This window comes from Nematostella vectensis, chromosome 1 (genome assembly GCF_932526225.1).
Source record: "Nematostella vectensis chromosome 1, jaNemVect1.1, whole genome shotgun sequence".
Lineage (NCBI taxonomy): Eukaryota > Metazoa > Cnidaria > Anthozoa > Actiniaria > Edwardsiidae > Nematostella > Nematostella vectensis.
Genome location: NC_064034.1, coordinates 3,191,689 through 3,212,416, shown reverse-complemented (window position 1 = coordinate 3,212,416; position 20,728 = coordinate 3,191,689). Strand labels below are relative to the sequence as shown.

The following is a 20,728-nucleotide window of genomic DNA, read 5'->3' as shown; positions in this document are numbered from 1 at the left end:
ACACGTGCGCGACAAGGCCACATGTTACAAAAAAATACCCCCTTCCCCCTTGGTCACTAAGCCAATCCCCCCCCCCCCCCTTTAGCGAAAAGCTAGATCCGCCCCTAAGTCTTCATCTCAGCGAGCTGTGCGTGGCGTAAGGACTAAGACAGGCCTGGGATCCTGGTTATTGCCTCCCCATTAATGCGCGGGTACCTCAGGTTCCTTTGTATTGTACAGTTCGCTAGATAGCGGTGCTTTGGTCGAAACCTCGTTTCTGAGGAGGTTTGATCCTTGGGCAATTGGCTCTACCTTTTTTCTATAATAATCGTATTAATTTTTTTTATGGCTTTGTCATATTTTCCTTCCATTTCTGTTTTCGGGCGGCGCTGCCATCCCCCCCCCCCCCCCCCCTCTTCCATGCTTCTATATTTATGTCACCAGTTCAAACAACTCCAAATACAGAGAAGGCTAAACCGGAAAATTAAAAAAAAAAAACTAAACAAATATAAAAAAAGAAGCCGGGTCTTGAGCCCCACCCATTTCACAGCGGCTATTCAACAAAGCGCATGCTCTAAAGAAACGCTCGAAAAGCAAAATAGATCAGTGAAGTTAGTGTGTAGCTAAATGATGAAAATGCTTTTATAAAATCGTGGGGTTCCTCGATCCTGTCAATAGCGTGCAAAAAGATGGAGCAGCTCATTCCAGTGATCAATAAACTCCAAGATGTGTTCAACACTGTTGGTTCAGAGTCCATTCAGCTTCCGCAAATCGTGGTAGTTGGAGCCCAGGTAAGTGCCGCTCAGCCTTAAACTTTCCGTTTGAAATTTTCATCGAATTCGTGAGCTTCTTAAAAAAATAATTATTCTTGAACACAAGATTGATGTTAGTCATATCTGTTATCTTGAATCATGCTATCATTTCTTGTTTATTAGTTTATTTATTTTCGATTGTACGCCTTTTTGAGTATGATGCAGATGGCTGAAAATGAAAATATTGCGCGACATACCGGCACTTTGACAAATTCCCATACCAAAGAAATGTTCCTGGGTATTCTAGGCCATTCAATAGCGCAATTTTATCTTGTTAATTAATGGCATGGAGAAGAGAAAGCCAGTTTCTGGCATCCTGTGTATGTCCATACCTTTAGTTAGGTTAATGATTATTTTCAAATAGTATTTTGGCATATTTTGTACAATATGAATTGTACACAAATTTACTTAGGCCCTGGCCAAGCAGGGACATATGTTGCCGGAAACATGTTGGCCGCACGCATGTTCCCTCGATGTTTCCCAGTTTGGCCACCATGGAAACATTGTTGTGCACCACAAATTTTGTGTCCAGGACACAAAAATGTTTCCACCTTCAGGTAGAAACATTTCATGATTCCAAGCGCCCATAATAATGTTTCCCGATGTTTCTTGACTGTTTGGCCACCCTCGGAAACTTTTAGGAAACAAGTTTCCCCAATGTTGCGGGCAACATGTGTCCTTCTACCAAAGTGACTGGAATAATCACATCCTTGTTCCCCAACTTACTGGCAAATGTTGACAAATCTTGCAAGGTTTATTATTCTGTACAATATGTAAGAATGTGTGGAACTACTGTTGTATTATCAAGAATTACTTTTTTGGTATGACTGCACAGGCTGGTATGCTTGGGGCTTTAACCCTCCAGCATGACAGATTTTCATATCAATGTTGGTTATATGAAGAGAATGTACTCTTGAACAACGGTTTTATTACCATGTTATTATTTGTTTAGTGTATCATGTGATAGGCATTAAAGAACTTGCCTTAACCTGTCAATGATTTTATAATTTCAGTCATCCCTCAACCTGCTAATAATTGGTTATATTTATAGCTCACAGTCTGCATCTTCTTAGGGGACTATTGGGAATGAGCAAAACACCTGCTTATACCCTAATTCTGTCATTTTAACTTATTGTTTATAGAGCAGTGGTAAAAGTTCTGTCCTTGAGAACCTGGTAGGGAGGGATTTCCTTCCAAGAGGTAGGCATAATTGCTGTTCTAATGTGATTAAAGTTCTATGAATGTGGGATCATTTGCAAAATTCTAAAAAATGACATATTTCATAAAAAAAATGTAAAATTGACACTTCTGCCTGAAAGGTTTTCCATTCCTGGACAACCGCTTTTAGAATTTTTACTATTTTCATTTTTTTCTCTGCTTACACTGTGATATCACTCTTGTTCTTCTGCAGGCTCTGGAGTTGTGACAAGAAGACCTCTTATTCTACAGCTGGTTCATGTTCCCCCCAGAGCAAAAGAGAAGAAGATCAATGAACTGCCTGACAAGAAAGAAGCAGCAGAGTACACAGAAGGGCAGGAGATGTCAGAGGAAACCGAGGCGGAGAACTGTAAGAAACTATCCATACCGTGATGTGGTGTTCACCACAAAGCCAGACTAAAAAGTGTTGTCGCATCACTGCAACTTTTCTTCTTTTCTTTTTAATGTCTTTGACCATTTATCTCCATGTATTTGCCGTGGAAGTAAAGAATACACAGCAAGAGTTGCAAAAGATAGGCAATAAAAAAAATACATTCAAACAGAAGAGCCAACACAATTTCTTATTCAAGACCTAATTAAGAGTACTAGTGTTATTGCTTTACCTTTGGTTGTCCTTGATCATATTGATATTTGTTTTTCAGTTTTCAGTGATGAAGAGGACAGAGATGATGATGCTGAGCCTGCAGAGTGGGGGAAATTTTTGCATCTCAAAGAAAAAGTATGTCTCACGACCCTACTCTGTTATCTCAAACATAAATGGTCTGGTTATGACTTTCTTCACAATTTTTATGAATTATGTTCTTTTTGTTTATAGATATTTAGAGATTTTAATGGAATCAGAGAAGAAATTGAACGTGAAACTGACAGAGTCACTGGGAGTAACAAGGTGCACACAAGTCTATTATTTCATCTTAAAGCCATTTTAATAGTTATCTGTCTTATTTTTTTTATTGCTGCTATAATATTTTATTTACAGAATTTTTTTTCCATTTTGATTTATTCTCTGCAGGGAATCTCTAGTGAACCAATCAATCTGAAAATCTACTCTCCAAAAGTTCTGAACCTAACATTAGTTGATCTTCCTGGTGTTACCAAGGTAATGGTTGTTACTGTGTTTATATACCAAATGGGTATAGTAAAAAAAAACTAAGACTAGACTTACTCTAACTCGTTCTGTGTGTTTGTTGAACAGGCAAAGACCTTTGGCAATTTTTCCTTTGTATCTATGTAATGCTTTGGACAGTTATTCTTAGTCTTGAGTCGGCTATGAAATGTAGAAAACAGGGTTACTAGCAGCCGAGTCAAGATGTTGTGATTTCTTTTCATGGTGGTATTATTTAGTTAGCCGATACTTTAAAGGGCAATCTGCAGCTTTTACGACTTAAATTGGGTGATGCATGTGACCAAAATTCCTGGCTTTACTTTAGGATTTAAGATATTCTGCTCAGAGTGTTGACATTATTATAGCACAATCATTCAATTGCAAATTAGGCTTAACTACATAATTAAAGATGTTGTTGTTGATTGGCCACAGGTTCCAGTCGGGGATCAGCCTCTTGATATAGAGCAGCAGATCCGCCACCTCATCTTGCAATACATTAGCAATCCTAATTCAATCATCTTGGCTGTCACGCCTGCAAATATTGACCTGGCAACGTCAGAAGCACTAAAAATTGCAAGAGAGGTGGACCCTGATGGTAAGTGAGTTAGTAAAAAAATTAAAGGAGGTTTAAGCCATCTGATGGTAAGGAAGTCATGAAAAGAAGGGAAAAATAAGGATGATTCAGAAGAACTTCAGACCACTTAGGAAGAATAGGAAATTTTCTTAAAAGATCTTCCCTATCCATGCCCTATCTTATCTTTGATATCCTTTCATCACACAATTTTATGAAATGGAAAACATTAACAAATATTATTTTGGTATTGCCATACTAACAGAAAATATGCTACTATAACCTCAACTGATTTGTACACTTGGCAATAATATGATTAGTTAAACATAGATCGAACGGTATATAATTCCAGGACACAGGACCCTAGCAGTCTGTACCAAACTGGACCTCATGGATCACGGTACAGATGCCATGGATGTCTTATATGGAAGAGGTAAGGCTAAGGACACTCATAGTTTGACCTTTTATGCTACCAGAAGGATGTGATACTTTATGTTGTTACACTTGAAAATATAAGCGCTTAGAACAGCGATGTATAAGCGCTATATAAATTTTATTTATTATTATATTATTATTATATTAAATATCTGATGCTTTTAAAGGACGCTTGATTTCTTGTTACAATGTCTTTTGATCTCGACCATAAATTTTGTGCTTTTTACTACAATGCAAAGACAAACCAAGCAGAAAAAAAACATTTCCTCCATGGGCAATATTTGTTTGCTTTGTATGTGACTAAAGGGACTTAGGCAAGTCTAGCATGAGAAATACTGTAAACTCTCTTTTTAATTTATTATCTCCCTCAAGTCGCACCAACACAACAATGAACATACCAAGGGTTAATGTTTGTCGTGTCCTCAGCTGGGATTTGGTTGAGAGAACCTGGAACTTATAAATGGTTCCAAGGTTCCAAGTCTAAGTGCAAGCTCAAACTTTTATATGTAACTTTTATGGTTGTACTTGCAGTGATTCCAGTGAAGCTTGGTATTATTGGTGTTGTGAATAGGAGCCAGTTAGACATCAACAATAGGAAGGTAACATAGATATACCATTTATAACATACAATTAAAGCTCCCAGCCTCAAATAAGCACCCCAAGGGAAAAGAAGTATATATTTCACTTGATCACATGAATGTATAGAGGAATTATCGTTGTTTGCCAACCTAGCTCTATGGAATTTCGAATCCCTTAGCATATACCATTATGTAGGTAGTGGATAACTCAATCGAATGCTAATGATTTGTCCATTTGCAGTCTATCGAGAATGCTCTAAGGGATGAAGCAGGTTTTTTTGCCAGAAATTACCCAACAGTTGCATCTAGAAATGGTACTCCATACTTGGCCAAGACACTAAATAAGGTTAGATCATGCTGACAGATATTTTTATCATCCCATCTCTTTTTTTTCCTGAGTAATTGTAAAGAGTATTGGGTTTAGACATTTAGAGATTCATAGGGGGCTAGGCCCATCTTCTGCCAAATGACTCCAGCCAAAGACGTCATTAGGCTCTGTTTGCTATCCAGGCAAAATGTGACAAAGCATCCATTTCCATCAGCTAATTTGGAATAGCCATCAATGTTCTTTTTAAGATTTCATCACACATACATTTACCTTCCACTATTGAATAAAATTAATGACGACGGTGTGGCAGGCTTCTTTGCAAATCGGGGGTCTTTTGGGTAACCTTTTAGAAATCCTGCATAATCCCCTGAGAACATTAGTTAATCATGCATTTGGTAGCTCTTCTTGATATATTTGCCTTCTCTTTCAGTTGCTCATGCATCACATAAGGAACTGTTTACCAGAGCTGAAATCTCGTGTTAACTCCATGACATCACAGTATCATCATTTGCTACAAAGTTATGGAGAACCGGTGATGGATAAGGTACAAGTCTTGTTTTTAAGTTGTAATCAGATTAATGTCTTAATAAAAGGCAGTCATTCATGCTCTTTAAAGAGCATGAAAGTAAAATTTAATGGAAAAAGTGCTTTTTCCCAGCTGGCCATAACAAGCTAGTGCATTTTTCATGCAATACATCTCAAAACCACATTGACATCTAGCTTCCATCATATCAACTTTTTTATTTGATCTGTCTGAAATTTTGCAGAAGTTATTCAAATTTTGGCCAATTAATTTTTATTACTGCTTTTATTGTTTGTCTATCGATTGGCATTTAGTTCACAAAATCATTAAAACTTAATTTTGTCGATTATTTTTAGGGTCCCTACCTCCTTCAGATGATAACAAGATTTGCTGCCACTTACTGCTCAATCATCGAGGGAACTGCTCATGAGATAGAAACCTCTGAGTTGTAAGAACTCAAATTCATATCATCATTGCTGTTGTATATTATATGGAGGCATGTTCACTGCTCTTTATCACTACCCTAAATTGCTTCATCCACATTTTCGTATGTTTTAGGTGTGGTGGAGCACGAATATGTTATATTTTCCATGATATATTTGGAAGGACTCTCACCATCATGGACGCCATGGAAGGTTTATCTACTCGGGATATTTTGACAGCTATAAGAAATGCTACTGTAAGTATGGTAGCACATGCGTACATACAGTACCTGTCTGTTGTTGTTGTTGTTGTTGTAATGCTGTTTTTTGAACTGAGTTACCAATGCTATTGGTGTTAAGGGCCCAAGACCTGCACTTTTTGTGCCTGAAATCTCCTTCGAACTTCTGGTGAAACGTCAGATCCGTCGATTAGAGGAGCCAAGCCTGCGGTGTATAGAACTTGTCCATGAAGAGATGCAGAGAATCATCCAACACTCATTTGATCAGGTATCCACAAACATTTTATGATTTTTTTCAGTATTTTTGGGATGACAAAAGTCACAGCTTAGTAATAACTTCTACTTTAGAGGGACACCATTTAAGACCAGAGAAAAAAGGCAAAATTAAACAAACTCTAATTGTTTGTTAAAACCGAACCTGAACCCAGATGTGAAAGGAATATGCACTGCTGCAATGTTCTACCAAAGTTGCGCTACTTGCACCTGAACCAGCTGCATAGTGTTTTGGCATTTTTTTTACTCCAAGCATGTGACTGATGTTATGGATTTTTCACTTATACAAGGTTATGGAAATAAAGCGATTTCCTCGACTACATGAATCCATTGTTGATGTCATCATCAACTTGCTGCAAAGAAGACTGATGCCATGCAATGAGATGGTGGGTCATATAGAATAGCATGTGCACACATCATCATCATCATAATTGTCATCATCATTATCATCATAAACATCGTCATAATCACCAATACAATTATCATTGATAATTATTATCATGAATATCATCATCATTATTACTTATGCCACCATATAATCTTCATCATCATTGTAGACAGTTAACTTCCTCATTAGCACCACTAGTACCAACATTATTATCATCATCTACATCGTTTAGGATTACTGTCCTTTTCATCAGTGTTATCATGACCACTATTAAAATACAATTATCATTACAGTAAGGACATAGAAAGCGAGGCTTCTGAACCTTGACCAATCAAATTCAACACAAAGGTCCTGTGATCCTGCCATTCAAGTTACAGTTCTTCTACGTTTAATTGACAATACTTGAGAAAATATGCAATGATAACTACAATCGATCTTTCTGTTTGGCCTAACATAGGTATTTAGCTTCAATTGGGCAAATCTGTTCATCATATGCCCTCACTGTAACAGGATTAACGTTATCTATGATTACTTTTATCAATCATATCTGTTGTATGTTTCACTAGGAGAGGAGAAAGAGAGCTGCTCCTATGTTTACACTTATATCTTATTTATCTTTATTATTTTAGGTGGAGAACCTTGTGGCTATAGAGCTTGCATACATCAACACTAATCACCCTGACTTCACCGATGGCGCCTCTCTCGTCTCCTCGCTTGTGGCCAATCAGGAACTTGTGAGTGCATCCCATCCCTCACCAATCCATGTTAGTGCATACAGATATTTCAATAAACGTTGTCAAAGAACGCTCTGTCGCATGCGCCCATACCGCGAGGTAGTATGGATAATATATGTTGTTAAAAGCTCTGCCATCCTTCACCGCCGACATGAACTTCGTTGAACGCTATCAGGATGTGGGGAGTACAGTCTGATTTTCAATATATATATCTGCGCGTCGTTAAACAAGGAAAACAAGAGCAGGTTTGGCAACTATCCCATAAGAGGTGTCAAACGGAAACTCCGTAGTTGCACTAAAAAAACCTGTTGGCAAAGTGCTTGAATGAAATAGCAACGAAGACTGCGACAGACTGCAGGGAGAACCCAAAAAGCCTTGATACTTTTCGTTCAATTTTAAACTAGTTTAGATAAAATTCACTCGTTTATGTATTCCCAAAAAAAACTATAGTAAAACCTAGAATCTTATTTCTAGCATAGCGAACAAGGATAGTCTAGTTTTCAGCGCACACGTCCCATCCTTGCTAGACCATGAAACTAAGAGTTTCCACGTTGTCGTTTGAAGAAAAACGGCTGAAATGTATCAGACAGAATCCATTTCAGAGTATATTTCACGTCTGGCTCTTTGAATCTCCAATTGTTTTCTGCCGTTGTCTTTCGCGTTGCCGTTGTTGTCCCTATTTTTGTCCCTATTTTTGCAGATACCTTTTACAATTGTACGCGGCACGAAACAAGAAACTGTACCATCCAGATAACTCGCCAGCTAAGGTCTTAACTATAAGACTGCGACATATATTTACTGAAAACATGTTACAACATATATTACCCATACCACCTTGCGGTATGGACACGTGCGGCAGAGCGCTCTTGGACAACGTTTATTGAAATAGCTGTATGTGACCGATTTTTTCGACAGTCAAAGGCTATATGCCTAAAGTACATAACTCAGGCCATAACACGTACCTTTAGATATAGATTATTTATGACTAGAAGGAAAAAAAGCCATGTGTTACATAGTGTGAAGCTTTTTAATTCCTTGTTGTCTCACAAAGGACCGCAAGCGACGCCTGAAGGCTGCACAACTCAGCATGAACAATGGTGCATTAGAGGTGAGTGGTGAGAGGTGAGAACTGTCCTCTAACCTCTATGGCTCAGATTGGAATCCAGCATCAGATTCAGAATATCACCTCAATAACTTGTGAAACTGTTAAGTAAACCAATCTTATTTATGATTACCAATGAGTTAGCTCTAGAGCTCTAGAAAACACGCACAACAATGTTGCCATTTAGTCGCTGAATAAGATTTGCACTCCTTAGGGAATTAGATCCCAGGCCGCCACACCAGAAGGCTCACCCGTCCACATGCCCCCAAGAGAGGAAAACCCAGCAGAAAAACCCCCGGTACCGGCAACTGTTGCCAATACTGGTGGATTTATGTCCTGGGTACCGGGCATTCGATCCTCCAAAGCGACAGACCAGACAGACGATGTGGGACCAAAGCACATGGAGAATGTAAGTGAATTAAGATGTCCTTATGGGAATGTAAGTGAATTAAGATGCCCTTATGGGTATGTGAGTGAATTAAGATGCCCTTATGAGAATGTAAGTGAATTAAGATGCCCTTATGGGAATGTGAGTGAATTAAGATGCCCTTATGGGAATGTAAGTGAATTAAGATGCCATTATGGGAATGTAAGTGGATTAAGATGCCCTTATGGGAATGTGAGTGAATTAAGATGCCCTTATGAGAATGTGAGTGAATTAAGATGCCCTTTTGGGAATGTAAGTGAATTAAGATGCCCTTTTGGGAATGTAAGTGAATTAAGATGCCCTTTTGGGAATGTAAGTGAATTAAGATGCCCTTTTGGGAATGTAAGTGAATTAAGATGCCCTTTTGGGAATGTAAGTGAATTAAGATGCCCTTTTGGGAATGTAAGTGAATTAAGATGCCCTTATGGGAATGTAAGTGAATTAAGATGCCCTTATGGGAATGTGAGTGAATTAAGATGCCCTTTTGGGAATGTAAGTGAATTAAGATGCCCTTTTGGGAATGTAAGTGAATTAAAATGCCCTTTTGGGAATGTAAGTGAATTAAAATGCCCTTTTGGGAATGTAAGTGAATTAAGATGCCCTTTTGGGAATGTAAGTGAATTAAGATGCCCTTTTGGGAATGTAAGTGAATTAAGATGCCCTTTTGGGAATGTAAGTGAATTAAAATGCCCTTTTGGGAATGTAAGTGAATTAAGATGCCCTTTTGGGAATGTAAGTGAATTAAGATGCCCTTTTGGGAATGTAAGTGAATTAAGATGCCCTTTTGGGAATGTAAGTGAATTAAGATGCCCTTTTGGGAATGTAAGTGAATTAAAATGCCCTTTTGGGAATGTAAGTGAATTAAGATGCCCTTTTGGGAATGTAAGTGAATTAAGATGCCCTTTTGGGAATGTAAGTGAATTAAAATGCCCTTTTGGGAATGTAAGTGAATTAAGATGCCCTTATGAGAATTGCTAAACAGGTTCTCAAGGAGCATAAAGGAAGTGTCAAATCCAGTCATCCACAAACCATTAACCGCATGAAAATATGATACGTTCCTTAGTAAAGCGAAGCCAAATGTCCCTCTTGGAACAGAGGCCTTTCCCTTTTAGTTTCTCATTAAGACTAGTCGAAAGTTTTACTTGGTTTGCCACTGCAAGGGGTGCGTGAAGCGAAAGAAGAATGAGAACCCGCCTCTCGGGGCTTATGTGAATGTTTCACGGTTACCCATTAGTTTTAGATATTCGGATAATACGATCATGGGCGTGTGGCCTAGCCCTGCACGAGGGGCACGGTTACCCATTAGTTTTAGATATTCGGATAATACGATCATGGGCGTGTGGCCTAGCCCTGCACGAGGGGCACGGTTACCCATTAGTTTTAGATATTTGGATAATATGATCATGGGCATGTGGCCAAGCCCTGCATGAGGGGCACGGTTACCCATTAGTTTTAGATATTCGGATAATACGATCATGGGCGTGTGGCCTAGCCCTGCACGAGGGGCACGGTTACCCATTAGTTTTAGATATTTGGATAATATGATCATGGGCATGTGGCCAAGCCCTGCATGAGGGGCACGGTTACCCATTAGTTTTAGATATTCGGATAATACGATCATGGGCGTGTGGCCTAGCCCTGCACGAGGGACACGGTTACCCATTAGTTTTAGATATTCGGATAATATGATCATGGGCGTGTGGCCAAGCCCTGCACGAGGGGCACGGTTACCCATTAGTTTTAGATATTCGGATAATACGATCATGGGCGTGTGGCCAAGCCCTGCATGAGGGGCACGGTTACCCATTAGTTTTAGATATTCGGATAATACGATCATGGGCGTGTGACCAAGCCCTGCATGAGGGGTACCGTTACCCATTAGTTTTAAATATTCGGATAATACGATCATGGGCGTGTGGCCAAGCCCTGCATGAGGGGTACGGTTACCCATTAGTTTTAAATATTCGGATAATACGATCATGGGCGTGTGGCCAAGCCCTGCATGAGGGGTACGGTTACCCATTAGTTTTAAATATTCGGATAATACGATCATGGGCGTGTGGCCAAGCCCTGCATGAGGGGTACGGTTACCCATTAGTTTTAGATATTCGGATAATACGATCATGGGCGTGTGACCAAGCCCTGCATGAGGGGTACCGTTACCCATTAGTTTTAAATATTCGGATAATACGATCATGGGCGTGTGGCCAAGCCCTGCATGAGGGGCACGGTTACCCATTAGTTTTAGATATTTGGATAATACGATCATGGGCGTGTGGCCAAGCCCTGCATGAGGGGTACGGTTACCCATTAGTTTTAGATATTCGGATAATACGATCATGGGCGTGTGGCCTAGCCCTGCATGAGGGGTACGGTTACCCATTAGTTTTAAATATTCGGATAATACGATCATGGGCGTGTGGCCAAGCCCTGCATGAGGGGTACGGTTACCCATTAGTTTTAGATATTCGGATAATACGATCATGGGCGTGTGGCCTAGCCCTGCATGAGGGGTACGGTTACCCATTAGTTTTAGATATTCGGATAATACGATCATGGGCGTGTGGCCTAGCCCTGCATGAGGGGTACGGTTACCCATTAGTTTTAGATATTCGGATAATACGATCATGGGCGTGTGGCCAAGCCCTGCATGAGGGGGTTGCTTATACGTATAATTTCACAACTTTTATTGATTTTGATACTGGGTTGTGATTCTCAGGAGCTTCCGAATGCATTCAGACAGCGAGGACTTACGGAAAGAGAACAAATGGACTCTGACATCATCAGTAAGTGCACACAAGTCACATCAGGAAGATAACACTTTGGATTTGACCTCGCTAGTCACACTACAAGTGAGTGAACGCGCCATTCCTTACGCTCACTTACACACCTTACGTTTTAACAGGAAAATTAATCAAGTCGTACTTTGTCATCGTTCGGAAATCAATTCAAGACAGGTAAGGCAGCATTATTTTCGCTACATTTCCTATTGCCATCAAATCAATTAGAATGTCGTTATTTTGGATGTCCATAGTGTTCCCAAGGCTATCATGGCGTTTCTTGTGAACTACGTAAAAGAACGCATTCAAAGTGAACTAGTGGAAAAGCTCTACAAGGTAACTAAAGGGGGGGAAATGTTGGGGGGATTCGGAGAGGGCGGAAGATGAGAAGTGGGGGTGAAGATGTGGATGGGGGGTTTCTTTTGGACTAAGTAGAAGACCGCATTCAGAGTGAACTAGTGGAAAAGCTCTACAAGGTAACTCAAGGGGGGAAGGGTGGGGGGATTCTGAGAGGGCGGAAGATGAGAAGTGGGGGTGGGATGTGGATGGTGGGTTTCTTTTGGACTAAGTAGAAGTCCGCATCCAGAGTGAACTAGTGGAAAGGCTCTACAAGGTAACTCAAGGGGGGGAAGATGAGAAGTGGGGGTGGGGATGTTGATGGGGGTTACTTTTGGACTAAGTAGAAGTCCGCATCCAGAGTGAACTAGTGGAAAAGCTCTACAAGTTAACTCAATGGGGGAAAGGGTGGGGGAATTCTGAGAGGGCGGAAGATGAGAAGTGGGGGTGAGGATGTGGATTGGGGGTTTCTTTTGGACTACGTAGAAGTCCGCATCCAGAGTGAACTAGTGGAAAGGCTCTACAAGGTAGAGAGAGGGCGGAAGGTGCGAACTGGTTCAAACCCAACCTGTGCGGACTTCCGGCGCCGGTCTTTCTTACGTCTTTTTAACGCATCATAAGACATTATTAGGCATCATTGCACATCATTAGACATCATTAGACATTATTAGACATCATTAGACATTATTAGGCATCATTAGACATTATTAGGCATCATTAGATATTATTAGACATTATTAGGGATCATTAGACATTATTAGGCATCATTAGGCATCATTAGGCATCATTAGACATTATTAGGCATCATTAGACACTATTAGGCATCATTAGACACTATTAGGCATCATTAGACATTATTAGACATCATTAGGCATCATTACACATCATTAGGCATTATTAGACATCATTAGGCATCATTAGAAATTATTAGGGATCATTAGACATTATTAGGCATCATTAGACATTATTAGACATCATTAGGCATCATTACACATCATTAGGCATCATTAGACATTATTAGGCATCATTAGACATTATTAGACATCATTAGGCATCATTACACATCATTAGGCATCATTAGACATTATTAGACATCATTAGACATTATTAGGCATCATTAGGCATCATTAGGCATCATTACACATCATTAGGCATCATTAGACATTATTAGGCATCATTAGAAATTATTAGGGATCATTAGACACTATTAGGCATCATTAGACATTATTAGGCATCATTAGAAATTATTAGGGATCATTAGACATTATTAGGCATCATTAGACATTATTAGGCATCATTAGACATTATTAGACATCATTAGGCATCATTACACATCATTAGGCATCATTAGACATTATTAGGCATCATTAGACATTATTAGACATCATTAGGCATCATTACACATCATTAGGCATCATTAGACATTATTAGACATCATTAGACATTATTAGGCATCATTAGGCATCATTACACATCATTAGGCATCATTAGACATTATTAGGCATCATTAGAAATTATTAGGGATCACTAGACATTATTAGACATTATTAGGGATCATTAGACATTATTAGGCATCATTAGACATTAGGCATCATTAGACATTATTATGCATCATTACACATCATTAGACATCATTAGACATTATTAGGCATCATTACACATCATTAGACATTATTATGCATCATTAGACATCATTAGACATTGTCAGGCATCATTCGACATTATTAGACATCATTAAACACGTGAGATCTATATTCGCACAATTCCCATTCTCTTGGGTTATACTACATGGTCATCTGATAGCTCTTATGTGATCCCTTCAGAGTGAGCGGTTCGAGGCCCTTCTGCAGGAGTCCGAGCACATGCACATCAAGAGGAAGGAAGCCGCGGAAATGCTCAAGGCCTTACAGCGTGCTGGGCAGATCATCAGCGAAGTGCGTGACACTCACATCTACTAAAGGAGCGCAAATGTAACACAACGACAATAAGAATGTAACGTGTCACGGAAGGATGCGAACTGTGAAATAATACTTTATACTGGTGTAAAGACAGGGAATGCTACTGCTTGTTTAAGATGTACAAAATAATGTGAAAAGATGGGGTTTGGTAAATTTTTCTCGGTGCAAAATAAACATTGAGTAGCAGCTTGAAAAAGCGATCTAATTATGAGCTTTGATTACTGTTTCGGATGCGCAAATCAGAAAAAAAATGCAGAGAAGTTCTAATTCAACTTACTGCGATTTTAAGTAATCTCCTAAATTCAGAGTGACAAAATGTTTTTTTGGCTTCCGTCAGTCAAAAGCCTTGAACTGTTTTCATTAGTGGCTTCCGTCAGTCAAAAGCCTTGAACTGTTTTCATTGGTGGCCTCCGTCAGTCAAAAGCCTTGAACTGTTTTCTTTGTGGCTTCCGTCAGTCAAAGCCTTGAACTGTTTTCATTGGTGGCTTCCGTCAGTCAAAAGCCTTGAACTGTTTTCATTGGTAGCCTGATTTATCAGACGGCACGTGATCGTTCGTTTCACTTCCTCTCCCTTTGGGAAAGGGAGAAAAAGTAAAACGATCACTTACCGTCTGATAAATCAGGCTATTTCATTGGTGGCCTCAAGCAAAACCATCTCACTGCAATGCGTTGACCAATCAGAAAGTACAAAACAGGACCCGTTTAGATACGGAAATAAAAAGCTGTTTTCGCATTTTTTGGGAATCCTTGGCGATAGTTCTAAGAATACTCAAATATCGCAGTAATTCCTTCCAATGATTGTGATCAATGTAGCCTATTCCATACGTTGACAACAGAAAGTACTACAAATGTAGATATGGCAATATTTCTACTCTTATTTTGAACGGTGACCAATAAGTGATTTTCGAACTATTTAAATATGTACACCTCGGTATTTGAGGTGAAACGAATATCGTTTGAATGGTAATGGTAATACGAATAATTATTATGTGACTTTTTGAGTGTTAAATTCAAGCCACCGAAATCCATAACAAAATGAAATGACTGCGTCCGTCAAGCCAGAGGACGACGAAAACAATAAATTCGCGCCCGAGTTTGCCACCCAAAAAGGCACGTGTTCTGTTAGTACAAGTCACCTAAGTAGCCTATTGTACGGTTTCTCCAAAGATTAAAGTACGTCACTTATTCGCTATTAATGTATCTTGATAATGAAGTGGCCTAATAAAACACCTGCCTGAATCCCCCCTCTTGGCGAAGGCCTTTCACCCACCCCCTCTCGTGCAAAGGCGTTTCACCCACCCCTCTCGTGCAAAGGCCTTTCACCCCCCTCTCGTGCAAAGGCCTTTCACCCCCCTCTCTTGCAAAGGCCTTTCACTCACCCCCTCTCGTGCAAAGCCTTTTACTCCCCCCCTCTCGTGCAAAGGCGTTTCACCCACCCCCTTTCGTGCAAAGGCCTTTCATCCACCCCCTTTAGTGCAAAGGCCTTCCCCCCCCCTCTCGTGCAAAGACCTAAGGCTTTTCACCCCCCTCTCGTGCAAAGGTCTTAAATCCCCCCTCTCGTCAAAGGCCTTTCGCCCCCCTCTCGTGCAAAGGCCTTTCACCCACCCCCTTTCGTGCAAAAGGCCTTTCACCCCCCCCCCCCTCTCGTGCAAAGGCCTTTCACCCCCCCCCTTTCGTGCAAAAGGCCTTTTACCCCCCCCCCCCCTCTCGTGCAAAGGCCTTTCACCCACCCCCTTTCGTGCAAAGGCCTTTCAACCCCCTCTCGTGCAAAGGCCTTTCACCCACCCCTCCTCTCGTGCAAAGGCATTTCACCCCCCTCTCGTGCAAAAGGCCTTTAGCAATACACACCCCAAAACGTCACAATTACTGGTATACTTAAGTACACTTTATTTTCGCGTCCCTTCAATTTCGAGATTTTCAAACATACAAACACAAAAAGGCAAAAATCCAGCTTCATTGGATGCGTCTTATTTAGTCTTATCATCATCAGGGAGATGCAACATGCATAAAGTAGATAAAAATAAGTGTCGTAACGGCCTTGTTGAAAATCCATCCTGAACTGTAGATATGGAGAAAGTATGGGACCAAAGATGTAGCTTTGAGGCGGGCATAATAAAAAATTATAACAAAGAGTAACATGAGTGGGCTAATTTTACTTCAGCAAAAACCTATATGTAGAACAGCTCATAATTGCCCAACGCAACCCTTAGCTAACGCCTCAACGCAACCCCTTAGCTAACGCCTCAACCCAACCCCTTAGCTAACGCCTCAACGCAACCCCTTAGCTAACGCCTCTATAGATGTACATTACACCAATGGAGTAGTGCAGGGGTCAAGTGTTATTATCATGTTATTGCTTGCTAAAGTTTTTTATGATCAACAAACTCCAACTCTATTACGCCCACAGAAGGCCCGAACTCCTAAAAGCCAGAAGTGAAACTAAATCACCAGAAACCGGATCGAAAACTCAAGGATCCACCCGAGGGATAGGTGGTCTTTATAAGCACAACTAAGCAATAAGATTGAAATAACTCCGTTGTCAAAATATCTGACAAAATTTTGGAACACATGCTTTGTTAGAAACATAACTCGCCAAAAAGACACAAAATACACAACAACGAATAAAGAAAGCAAGCACTGCTTAAGTCACAAATATGTATTTTTATTGGGGTCCATCAGGTCTCACTTTACAACCATCAACCAAAATGATTAACCCATTGACACCCCAACCGGCCGTGAGATATACACACAACCCAAAATTTATTAATGAAAATAAACAAAATGTGATCAAGATACTAGGGACAGTCTAAGGGATAAATGGTCTTGAAGATATGCATCCAACTGAGGTGATAGCAACTACTCTTCAGTCGAATGATAGCTCAGGGTTCTTCGACAAATCTCTAATCGAACAAGGAAAAACTGCAGAATTGGCCCTCTCGGCATTCTGGGAATTTCAAAAAAATTTGGCATGAAATGACCAGTCAACAAGCCTCTCCCCACAGACAGTTTATTAGACAGCCAAACAAATCGATTCCAGGTCATACAGACCCAGAATAGCAGCTTAAACAGTTATGGAATCAATTTAGTTTCAGAAAAGACAGCTTTTATGAAAGCTGTAGTGATCCAGGATAAGCTAATTAAGAACAACTCGGTATAAGCGCGCGGTTCCAGAGGAAAAGGCGCAAAATCAGGTCAGCTGTGGTCACCTTTTGGTGAATTAATTTCCTTTACCGTACTGAACCCTCTAAAACAGAACCTCGAACTGCATAACTATAATATATACATATATATTTAGTATATAAAACTCGGTAACCTCGCAAGAACAAGGGATTTGATTGGTTGAGAAACTCGGGATAAAATGCAATATACACCTCCCTAGGAGGTGGATATTTTCCTGCGCCACGAAATCAAACAAAATGGCGGGTGTAACAGCCGATTTGCAAGTGTTTCCGAAATGAAAATTTCGCCACTACCACCTCAATGGAAATGGTATAATATACCAGAATAAAATAATATACACCGAATATGATACTTTACACTGCATACTTTATTCAGTGGATTCTGCAATCTTAGGTGTATTTACATTTGTGCTGGCTCCCTGTGGTGGACTAATGAACGTGTGGTTCGCTATTGTTTCTGGTAATCGATTCATATCATCCACCGCTATTATACGTTTTTAGTTAATTTCCTCAAAGATTTGCTTCTCTTACAACAAGACGAACTGACTGTTCCAGTAATTTATTTAATCAGAGCGCTGTTGTGAACGAGAGATTTGAAGAGTATTTCTAATCGTAATATGTGAGAATGCAACATATGGCTCCGATGTACGGCATTGTTTTCTTTCCCTTGTAGTTATCCAGGAAGTCTTTCTAATAGCATCAAGAAAAGAGATAAATCTGTATGAATCCTTCTTTTAAGACGGTGAAAAATGACCGAAATCTATCCACCATAGATCTGAAACTGGTTCAGTTCTTTTTTTAATATAAGAGAATTTATACTATTAGGCAGCGAGAAAGAGATTCAGTTATGCTTGAAGGTAAGGACGGCTGTAGTTGGCAAATACTGTCCCAACAGCGAACAAAGACGCGTTCTTATACCACGCTGATGTGTAACTGTCATAATTTGGTTTCCACACTCTGTGGCTCGCTTTCTCGATTCCCGTATCGTTTGCTTCTCCGATCAGCACCATAACGGTGAAGTTAGCGAGCCTAACACCGATCTTGTGTAGCTCTTGCTTTATTAATTCTCGCAGAAATGCGCTCCTTGCCTCTGTGTCCCAAGCGTTGTAGTTTATTCCTCGCAGGTTCCCTCGAAGGACGTCTTCAATGACGCACTGTATGTCCAGGTCTTGTAGTCTGCACGCCGGTTGTAAAATCAACAACTCCTCTAATTCAGGGGGCCCAGAAGCAAGATTAGTTTGACACTCCTCGAATTTTCTTTTCATTGGCGTCATCATTTTCGAAGTCCTCTGTTTTCGCTGCTTTTGAGCCGTGCGGTTGTTCTCTCTACGCTGGTTTCCTACTAATGAAGATTCAACTCGGAAAGCTGATTTTGCTATCGCCTCGTTAGGCCAACACGACCGATTTGAGTCGATTTTAGCAATTAGCAAAGATCACATGCGGAAATAGGTACTTGTCTTTCCAAAGACCGAGTAGCTAAGAGAAGAACTGAAGTAACATTTAAATTTCCTGGGAAAGTTCCCCAACGCTAAGTTAGTTGCTGTACGACCTTGGCTTGGGTTAGTTTAACGAAGCTTTTCGAGTTTGCTGAGAAAGTCTGAACAATTAAGCGGCATAATTACGGCAAATTTCATTGGCAGAATAGACTATTTTGGCCCTAATCAGGCGACTGATTATCAAGTTGATCTTGGCTTAATGAAAGCATTCAAAAGCAAGACCTGATTCGGGCGGCGATTGAAAGAGTTTTGGAGATTCTAGCGTTCGACTTAGCGGGGAGGCTGGTCTTTCTTGGCAATTAAGCGCGATGGAGGTTGAGAGAAAAGGTGTGTTTTACGATTAAATGTCGACCACAACACCAACCATCCCCACCTCAATGGCCCCCTCAATATAAAGCAAGCAATAATCGAGTCAAGTCTTCATAAAAGGAGAATAGTCCAAGTTACCACGCTGCGCCTCATTAAAGTCTACACTCGTTATTTTCGGCTTTTGAAAATAACCACTAATGAACTATGAAAGATTTCTATCGCACATTGTACTAAAACGCGCAATTTAACCCTTAATTGGGCAAAAAGTGAATTCCATTTATGAAGGTTCAAAACAGAGCGATTATTTGTTATGTTTTGTTTAGAACTCGTCAATGCCTAATTATTAGGTTTGTTTCCCGATAAAACGGCTTGTACGTATTGAATTATCTTCATCAAGTCTTCATCAGCACTTTTAGGCACCGCAAAAAAACCTTTGCGAATGATGAAACACTCACCGCTGCTACGTATTATTAAACCTAAAGCTAAATTTCTCACGACACCAATTTGGAGACTCTTTTATTATTATTTTTCTATTTTCCCACCAAAGTACTGAGACATTCATTGACTTTATAACTTCAAGTAGTTTTCGTCTCACAGAAGTTGCTTGGTAAAGTCTCAATAAATACAAAATCGAAAATACTCAGACCAAGACGAGCGCTGACTTACGTAACAAACTGTAACGATTTTTTAGTGTCGCAAAAAAAATATTCAATCGAGATGAACATTTTAGTAACAAACTAAATCCACTTATCATCGTGAAGTTCAATCCATCAAACGACTAAAATGGATCTATTCTTTTGCTTAAACATACAAATATATGGATATTGTTTTTCCAAATGATATTTCAGTTTTCAAATAAAATATATTATTTCAAAATCACCGTTCCACTATTTCCCTTTACCCTATACGCAAAAACCCTTCTATCGATTATTTTTTTAATCTGCGTGGCAGGAGTTGTACCACGAAGGATAAAGAACGAGATGGTCGGGCACAAAGTCCAAAGAAGAGAAGCTAGCTCTTTCATTTGATCTCCTTACCAGGCGTGCGCGGTCTCTTCCCCTCCTTGTACCCAGACCCTTGTATCACCGCAGTCCACAATGAGATTTGAAGGATTTTATCTGTCGATATGGATTTTTCTTCCAGCCATTAAAAATGTGAACGTGTGTACTTAACAGTCTAGACTCGTACAAATAGCGACCATCGTGGCTACCAATTCTGGCTGAGCATGCGCAATGCTAGCGCTGGCAGGCGAGATTGATTCTACATTTTAAATCCGCATTACTCAATTTTTCTTTTGCTATGTGAGTCTCGGTATGTTCTTACCATGCTCTTTGGTGGCTGAGCTACCAGAGCTCTGAGAGTCACTGAATGAGCGAAGTCTGGAGGTACCCAGGGTAAGGTGACCATCAGAGGCTCTAGGTATCTACTTTTAAAACTGACAGACAGTGACGCATTTCTTAGATCTAGTATTCCTATCATATATATATATATATACATATCTAAATATAATTTTTCTCCTACAAAATACCAGCTGCATTG

The 20,728-nt window shown here is 40.0% G+C and overlaps 2 protein-coding genes across 2 annotated transcripts; one reads left to right on the top strand and one right to left on the bottom strand.

Moving 5' to 3' along the window:
* Positions 1–550: 550 nt before the first annotated feature.
* On the top strand, positions 551–15,397 carry LOC5506253 (dynamin-1-like protein). The gene is made up of 22 exons (XM_048728430.1): positions 551–770; positions 1,934–1,991; positions 2,203–2,358; positions 2,651–2,727; positions 2,824–2,895; positions 3,019–3,105; positions 3,544–3,706; positions 4,035–4,115; positions 4,649–4,716; positions 4,937–5,041; positions 5,454–5,567; positions 5,903–5,994; positions 6,105–6,225; positions 6,329–6,475; positions 6,771–6,866; positions 7,498–7,602; positions 8,654–8,710; positions 8,919–9,113; positions 11,851–11,917; positions 12,037–12,088; positions 12,166–12,247; positions 14,071–15,397. The coding sequence occupies exons 1-22, from the start codon at positions 669–671 to the stop codon at positions 14,203–14,205; spliced, it is 2,232 nt and encodes a 743-aa protein (XP_048584387.1). The 5' UTR covers positions 551–668; the 3' UTR covers positions 14,206–15,397.
* A 2,334-nt stretch (positions 15,398–17,731) lies between these two features.
* On the bottom strand, positions 17,732–19,253 carry LOC5506261 (dynein light chain Tctex-type 5-B). Its single transcript, XM_048724902.1, has one exon. It carries the CDS (start codon positions 18,659–18,661, stop codon positions 18,230–18,232), a length of 432 nt encoding a protein of 143 aa, XP_048580859.1. The 5' UTR covers positions 18,662–19,253; the 3' UTR covers positions 17,732–18,229.
* Between the last annotated feature and the right edge of the window lie 1,475 nt (positions 19,254–20,728).

What these genes read in the sequence shown, in the direction of transcription:
- LOC5506253 (XM_048728430.1), top strand. Translation starts at nt 669, where the DNA reads ATGGAGCAGCTCATTCCAGTGATCAATAAACTCCAAGATGTGTTCAAC. An exon ending in TTTTGCATCTCAAAGAAAAA is followed by an intron (nt 2,728 to 2,823) that starts GTATGTCTCACG and finishes TTTTGTTTATAG; the next exon opens with ATATTTAGAGATTTTAATGG. An exon ending in CGGAAATCAATTCAAGACAG is followed by an intron (nt 12,089 to 12,165) that starts GTAAGGCAGCAT and finishes GGATGTCCATAG; the next exon opens with TGTTCCCAAGGCTATCATGG.
- LOC5506261 (XM_048724902.1), bottom strand. Translation starts at nt 18,661, where the DNA reads ATGATGACGCCAATGAAAAGAAAATTCGAGGAGTGTCAAACTAATCTT.